At 68.7% G+C, this 7,708-nt stretch overlaps 1 protein-coding gene across 1 annotated transcript; it reads left to right on the top strand.

The window, feature by feature from the left end:
- Positions 1-1,255: 1,255 nt before the first annotated feature.
- LOC309675896 (tumor necrosis factor ligand superfamily member 10-like) lies at positions 1,256-7,708 on the top strand. Its single transcript, XM_082488319.1, has 5 exons — positions 1,256-1,547; positions 4,852-4,998; positions 5,173-5,209; positions 5,718-5,825; positions 6,082-7,708. Exons 1-5 carry the CDS (start codon positions 1,290-1,292, stop codon positions 6,522-6,524), a joined length of 993 nt encoding a protein of 330 aa, XP_082344445.1. The 5' UTR covers positions 1,256-1,289; the 3' UTR covers positions 6,525-7,708.

Raw genomic sequence — 7,708 nt, 5'->3', positions numbered from 1 at the left:
ATCCCAAATTGCGCCGGGCACACGGCTCGGGGCGGGGGGGACGGGGGACACCAGAGCTGCTGGTGGGTCCGGGCTGGGGCCAGCCCACTTTTCCCACACGCCTCCTTAGCGGTTCTGGGAATACCAAAGCGCTCCCGTGTTTCATCAAGATCTCACTTTCATTCCTAGAGGGAAAAGCAGCGAGAGCCGCAGACTCACCTGATGGTGGGGCAGCTCTCGCCGTCATCACCTAACAGCCCTTTCTCCAGCTTTTATCTTTGTTTTCCAAACAACTCCGCGTTTCTGTTCCAGCGCCGGCGGGAACTCTGCCCACCCGCAGGGCAGAGCACGGGGGTTCGGCGGCCAAACACCAGTGCGCCCAGAGGAGAGCCTGCCCTGCTCCCAGCCCGGGGTGGGCTCTCCCCCGTGGGCAGAGTGGGCACATTGTTCCCCAACCCCGGAGAAGGCCTCTGGGAGACTCTCAGCAGTAGTTGACCCCCTTTCTGCAAACCTTTATCTGTCTGAGCTTCTTGTGGTGGTCAGCTGAGCCCTGGCCAGACCTGCTGGCTCTGTGCCCCATGGGGGTGTGTGGCACATCAAACCTGTCTCAGGTCACCATCATCATCATCTTAGAATGGTTTGGGTTGGAAGGGACCTTAAAGCCCATCCAGTCCCCCCCCCGCCCCAGGCAGGGCCCCCTCCCCCCAGCCCAGGTTGCTCCCAGCCCCATCCAACCCGGCCTTGAACACCTCCAGGGATGGGGCAGCCACAGCTCCTCAGGGCACCCTGCGCCAGGGGCTCACCACCCGCACAGGAAAGAAGTTCTGGATCCAGAGTCCCTCCCCAGCTCTGCTGGAGCCCCTTTAGGCACTGGAAGGGGCTCTGAGGTCTCCCCGGAGCCTTCTCCTCTCCAGGCTGAACACCCCCAACTCTCTCAGCCCTCCGGGTCGGGTCCCCCCCAGCCCCAGCCCCAGCCCCCAGCCCCCAGCCCTCCTCTCCACACCCGGGGGGGGTCCTGGCCGCCTGTACCCGGGTGTCCCCAGCCCCGCGGGGTCCCCCCACGCCGCCCCGTCCCCGCGGTCCCACCGCTGCCGTCGGGGGACGGTCCCCCATTCCCCATCCCCGAGACCGACCCCGGGTCCCGCCGCGGGGGAGGTGGGGGAGGAGAATAGGCGGGGAGGCCCCGCCCCTCGTCCAAGCCCCGCCCCCCGGCCCCACCCCCTCGGCCCCGCCCCTCGGCCTGTCCCTCCCGCCCCCCCCCCCCCCCGTCGGAGCGCGGCGGGGCAGCGGCAGCCGGGGCGGGCCGGGCCATGGCCCCGCACCAGCCCAGCGCCGGGCACTACCTGCGCTCCGACAGCGGCGGCTCGGAGACCCCCATGCTGCCCGACGGCCCCGACCCCGCTCCCGCCCCCGCCGCGGGGGCCGGTGCCGGCGGGGCGCGGGGGGGGCGGCGGCGGCGGCGGCGCTGCGGGCCGCTGTGGGGCAGCGTGGCCGTTATGGCCATCCTCGCCCTGCAGATCGCCTCCACCACCGGCCTCTTCGTCTACTTCACCATGGCCATCTCCAAGGTGAGCCCGTCGGAGGGGGCTCGGGCCTGGAGAGCCCCCCCCCCCCCCCCCCCCCGCGGGTTACGGGCACCGGCGGAGGGGGGGGGGGGGGGGGGGGGGGGGGCTGCACCCCCGGGGGACCCGACGGCTGCGGGGGGGGCTCTGCCCGCCCCCCTCTCCGCGCCTCTGCTCGCCGGGGACGCCCCGTCGCGGATCCAGATGTGGAAGCGTGGGGGGGTTGGGGGGGAGGGCAGAGAGAGGGGGGGCTGCCCCGAGCTCCGCCCGGAGCGGCGGATCCAGATGGGGGGGGGGGGGGGGGGGGAGATGGGGGGTGGACACTGCCGCCGGCTCCCCTGGGAGTCGTGGATCCAGATGTGGGGTGAGAGGTGGACAGTGCCCCCGGCTCCAGATGTGGGTGGGAGGTGGACACTGCCCCTGGGAGCCGCCGATCCAGATGTGGGGTGTGGGGATGGACACTGCCCCCCGGCTCCGCCCAGAGCCGCGGATCCAGATGTGCAGAGACGGAGCCTTTGTCCTGGGCTCCATCCGGAGCTGGGGGTCCGCACTGGGAGGGGGGGCCCTGCCCTGGGCTCCCATCAGAGGCTGCGGATCCGGATGGGGATGGGGGAAGGGGGAGGGCTGCTTTGGGCTCCAGACCCCATTTGATCCCGGTTTCTACTTCACCCCCGCACCCACCCCCTCCGTTCCCATCCCACCCCTACTCCAGGACCGCGGAATCCTCCTCACCCCCTTTGTGAGCTGCTGATGGTGGCCCAACTGGGAACCCCCCCCATCCCAGCAGCTCTCGGGCGCTTGCTCCAGCTTAACGACACCAAATAACCCTGCTCCAGTCGTTCCCACCTCCTCGAGCCAAACCGTTCCCAAACTCAGACAAAAAAAAAGGGCCTGATCCTGCCAACAGCCTCCCCCCAGCAGCAATCCCCGAGCAGCGAGAGGGTCAAGGAGGGGAAACCACCAAACCGGAGAGAGCTTTGCTACGGGGAGAGGGAAAGTGAGGACTGCCGGGCAGCTCCGGTGATGGTACCCGTCTTCCCCAGCGATGGAGGGCCCCGAGAAATGGGTCCCGCTGTGCCAAACGATGCACAAAACCACAACAGAGGCGGGGGGCGGGGGGGGGGGGGAAGGAAATAGCCCTTCCCAGGGATGCAGGAGGAACGGCCCTGTCTGGTGCCCAGCGGAGCATCCCTGGGAGCAGACAAAGCTTTGGTCTTTGTTTCCATCCCCGGATGCCGTGTGGCACCCGCTGTGAGGGGTTTACATGAAAGGCACCGGAGAGAGGAGGGGAACGGAGAGAGGAGGGGAACGTCGGCAGACGGAGCCGCAGGGAAGGGCTGAAGGGAGGACAAAGCCGCTTAAATTGACCTCTTTGGGCTAATTTCAGAGGCTACCCACGGGGTCCCTGCGTGGGGTCTGTGCTGGGGAGCGGTGGTCAGAGCTCAGCATCGCCGGCGACGCTGAATCGCTCCGCGCGGCCCGACTGCCCTCACCCCCTCACGGGGGGGTAATTCCCGTGCCCCCACTTTTTACAAAACCTTCCCACTTTTTCCTTAATTTAAACATCCCACCCCAGGTTCCCAGGAGGGGAGACGGCGAAGGCGGTGGGGAGGGGGGTGCCCCGCCGGTGGTACACGCGGCCAGTCGCCGCATGTCATCGTCGAGGCAATTAGCGCGATCGGCCGGTGCCAGGCAGTTGTCTGGACGCAGAGGGACGAGGCGCGGGGCCGCGGTCCCCACGCTGCTGCTGGGAACGTGGCGCCGCCTTCGCGGGGCTGCCGGGAGGAGGGCTGAGCCCAGTGGTGCGGGCAGGAGCCGTGATTAGCAGTGTAATTAGCGCTGCGGGCAGCGCGGATGGAGCCGCCCGCGCTGGCGTTGGGGAGTTTCGTGGGAGCAGCCCCATCGCTTGGGGATGGAGCGCCCCGGCGGGCACCGGGCGTCCTCCCGCTCCCGCAGACAGGTCTATGTGGGACTGCAGCGCCGCCGGCGAAACCCAGCCCGGGGCAGATGGGGGCCCAAGAGTGCAAAAAAAACCCCAAACCCAACTCTTTTTATCTGACCTCCCGCACTCTTTCTGCTGATGGAGTCTGTATTGGTCCCAAAGGCGCGCGCGCCCCGCTGCCAGGCAGGGTGAGCACCCCAAAACGGAGGGGGGTGGGCAGGCGGGAGTCTGGTGGGGGCTCGGAGCAAGCAGGGACTCGGGGAGGTGGCCGAGCCCCAGGTGACGATGCGGCCGAGTCCCAAGTGACAATGCAGCCAAGCCCCAGGTGACGATGCGGCCGAGCCCGAGGACTCCTTGGGTTCTGTCCTGGGACCTGGGAATGGCCCAGCCGATGAAGGTGGGATGCTCAAGGTGCCGGTGTTCACTCCCAGCTCCTTGCCCACTGATTTCAGGGCAGCCGTCCCATCTGTGCCTCAGTTTCCCCACGCCCTAGACAGCACCACCCTGTAGCCAGCCGTGCCTGTCCCCCCGCGGGGACACCGGAGCCAGAGCTGAGCCGGGTCAGCCGCGGGACAGCCTGGGAAGGAGCAACATGCCGTGCAGCAGCCGGCGTCACGCGGAGGGAAGGCTTCCCGGCCCAAACCACAAGCCAGCACAGGCTGGAAAGCGTCCTTGAGCTCCGCCTGGGCTGACGCAGCACCGCCAGCGCTCGGGGTCCCGGCGCTGGCGGAGCACGGCTCGGCGGCTGGAAGGGCAGCGCCGGTTTAGCTCGGGAAGGGACGTTCGGCAGCGGGAGAGCGCGACGCGCGGGGACCAGGCTGCCCGGGCACGTCCAGCCCGCGGCCGCAGCTCTCCTCTCCGCGCGCCGCCCGGAGCCAAACCTCGCAGCGCGACCGCTGCCCCGGCAGCCGCGAACACCGCGCTCAGAGCTAAGGGTGGGTTGCGCTGCCGGAGCGGCCCCCATCCCCCGGGGCAGGAGAGGGAGAGGCGAAGGAGATGGCGAAGGGGAAGTTTGGGTTCTTTTCCTTTACCTGGTGCTCTGCAGCTCGTGGGAATCCTCACGTCTCGCCCCACGCCCGGCGCTGGAACGCGGTGAGAAGGGGCTGTCGTGGTTTCCCCAAGAGCCGGGATGAGCAGGACTCGCTTCCGCCGGGGGTGCGAGATTCCGCCGCGATGAGGTTTAACCTGCCCAATCCACAAAAAGCAGATTTTTAGCAGAACTCGGGACCCACCCAGCCTCCTGCCACCCAGCTCCATCCCAGCACGGGAGGACCCCGCTGGTGTTTGCACCTCGGCTCCCTCCGGCCGAGCCCCGCGCGCCGCCCTTGCCCGCTCTGACGCGGAGGCGTCCGGCTGTTTGTGTTGCAGCTCAAAGCCCAGGCGCCGGCGAGCGCGGAGGAGCTGCGGTGTCTGCAGGTTCTCACCCAGCAGCAGGAGGGCTCCAGCCTGGAGGAGCTCATCAGCAACCAGTCCTGCCTCAAGCTGGCCAACACCATCAAAGCCTACGTGGCCACGGTGAGCCCGCACCCGCCGCCTTTGGGGACCGGGGGAGGACGGGACAGCCCATGGGAGAGCTCCTGCGTGCCTCAGTTTCCCCATGGGCCCCCCCGACGGGGTGGCAGAGGGGTTGGGACGCGGGAACACCCGTTTCACCTTTAACCGTGGGATCGTTTCTCTCCGCCGGTGCAGGTGACGGAGAACGCCCTCCGCCGGAGCGCGGTGAAGGGTGAGTCCTGGGGGCGACGCTCGACGGACGACCTCACTGCCGGGGCCGCGTCGCAGCCGGAGCCGCGGTCCACGTGCGCAGGGCACGGCGTGCGGCCGGGGGTGCCAGCGGGCTGCAGGGGGGTGGGGGAAGGACAGACGGGGGACACTCGGTCGCTCCCGGGGCAAACTCCGGCGGGCACGGCGCTGCGAGCCGGGGCGGGAGAGCGGGAGAGCGGGGAGCAAAGGCCGTCCCACTGCGGGGGTGAAGGGCGTAGCGTCCCCTGGGAACGGGTCGGAGGGACATCCGTGTCTGTCCGTCTGTCTGGAGTCCGGGGAACCAGGGCCACAGGGCACAGCAGGGAAACGCTGGATAATGATTGACTAAACGTCTCCATCCCTAAATAACCCCCTCTTCGACGGGTCAGTGGGGCATTTCCCTGCCCCGCTCGCTCCGCTTGCTCGGTGAGGACCTGCCGGGTGTCCCCACGCTCTCTGTCCTCTACAGCCGCGTGTCCCTTTCCTCGCAGAGGCCCGCCGGAGCTACTTCAACGCCTCGGAGGGGCAGGTGCCTCCCAAAACAGCCGGCAAGCCCTCGGCACATCTCACCCTCCGCCCGCAGAGCCTGGCCCAGGGGGGTGAGTCGGGGACCCGGCGGGTTTCTGAGCTGGGGACGGGGGAAGGATCCCACCCGCAGGGCAGGGGACCAGGATGGGAGGACGCCTTTGGTGGCAGACGGGGAGATGTTTCTCCTCTCCTGCCCGAGACCACCTTCTCCACCCCTGGAAGACTGTGGGAGAGAGTTCGAGCCGCCCCCCCCCTCCCTTTCTCCTGACCCTGACGGGTGTCCCCCAGAGCATCCCGCTCCCCTCGGTGACCCTTCCTTCTCCCCAGGCAACTCCAAGCGCTTCGGGAACCTCTCCCAGTCCTGCCGCCACGCCATCGCCCGCTGGGAAGCCAGCACCATCCACTCGCACCTGCAGAACATCACCTACCGGGACGGCCGGCTGCAGGTCAACCAGGCGGGCAAGTACTACGTCTACTCCCAGATCTATTTCCGCTACCCCAGCGACAGGGCGGGCGCCCGCGTCTCCGTCCCCCAGCTCGTCCAGTGCATCAACTGGAAGACGTCCTACAGCCAACCCATCCTCCTGCTCAAGGGGGTCGGCACCAAGTGCTGGGCGCCCGAGGCGGACTACGGGCTCCACGCTCTCTACCAGGGGGGGCTGTTCGAGCTGAAGGCCGGCGACGAGCTCTTCGTCTCCGTCTCCTCCTTGGCCATCGACTACAACGACGCAGCAGCCAGCTACTTCGGGGCCTTCCGGCTCGACCTGTGACAACCGCCTCCGCCTCCCACCTTCCCCCCACCCCCCCTGCTCCCGCCTGGCCCCGGGGCAGCAGTTTTCCAAACCGGACAACCTCCCGACGGCCGGGGGATGGCGGGCGCTGGGTCCTTCCCTGCGTGCGTTGTCCCTCGCGGCGAGGGACGAGCCAGGTGGAGGACACGGGGGGCGGCTGCCCGCAGCGTGTCCAGCCGGGAGGATGCCCACCAGCCAGGAACGGTCTCCGAGGGCCCACGGGAGACGTGCAGGAGGGGGGGGACATCCCGGCCCTGGTGGCACATCACCTCCCTGGCTCCCGTTGGAGCGAACGGAGCGGGGAGCACCCAACGGCTGTCTGCTGCAGGAGAGGCACCGGGGTGACGGCGGCGACCGCGAGCCAAAGCGGCCCCATGGCAGGAGGACCCTCTGCAAGTCCGACCTCACAGCCACGCTGGGGGTGCGCGGGGTGCTGGAGGCACCGGGACGGGACCGCGGTGAGCAGAGCCCCCGGGGACAGCCTGCCGGGATGCGGCGGGGCCAGCGTCGGCTCCTGGAAAGGAGTGAAGGAGTTTCAGTCCGGGCTCGTTAGAAACCCAGAGTGATGCCAGCGCTGGGTTTCGTGGGAGGGCAAAGAGTGGGACCACACAGCCGGAGTGGTCACCAGCCCAAGCCACCGGCCCCGGGCACGTGGCAGAGAGGCATGTTTTGCCCAAACCGAGCTGCACAGGACCATCCAGCCCTGGAGCTCACCATCACACCGCCTGTGGTGACCGAACATCTCTTCCTCTGGGGGGTTTCGGTCCCACGCAGCCGCCCGCGCGCTCACATCCGCAGCGCCGGCAATCGGTAACCTGCGGGATTTCAGCTTGGGGGGCTGAGGGGGGTCTGGGGGCGAGCCCCGGCGGTACAGCACAGGACCCAGGCGGGACGAGAGTGACCCCCCCCCCGGTGCTGAAGGCCACGTCGGATGCAAAGGGGGGGTCGGAGCAGGGCAGAGCGCGGACAAACTGGCTCAGCCCACGGGCGCTGGGCTGGCTGCAGCCCCCTTTGTAATCACCCGTATACTCTCTGTATCGTATCGAGACTGTCGGTGCGTATGGACAGGACGGCAGCTCCCACGAAGGACGCAAACACCCCCCCTGCCACGCCAGGACGGCTGCGGGGGGGGTCTCAGCGCCGGTGTCAATAAAGCCTGTACT

Source organism: Vanellus vanellus, assembly GCF_965231255.1.
Source record: "Vanellus vanellus genome assembly, chromosome: 10".
Lineage (NCBI taxonomy): Eukaryota > Metazoa > Chordata > Aves > Charadriiformes > Charadriidae > Vanellus > Vanellus vanellus.
The sequence above is the reverse complement of the archived record's forward strand: the minus strand, read 5'-3'. Positions and strand labels throughout refer to the sequence as shown.

Bases quoted from the DNA above. Each gene is read 5' to 3' on its own strand.
- LOC309675896 (XM_082488319.1), top strand. From the start codon at position 1,290: ATGGCCCCGCACCAGCCCAGCGCCGGGCACTACCTGCGCTCCGACAGC. The intron at 5,210-5,717 runs GTGAGTCCTGGG...CTTTCCTCGCAG, and splicing joins CCGCCGGAGCGCGGTGAAGG to AGGCCCGCCGGAGCTACTTC. The intron at 5,826-6,081 runs GTGAGTCGGGGA...CCTTCTCCCCAG, and splicing joins GCAGAGCCTGGCCCAGGGGG to GCAACTCCAAGCGCTTCGGG.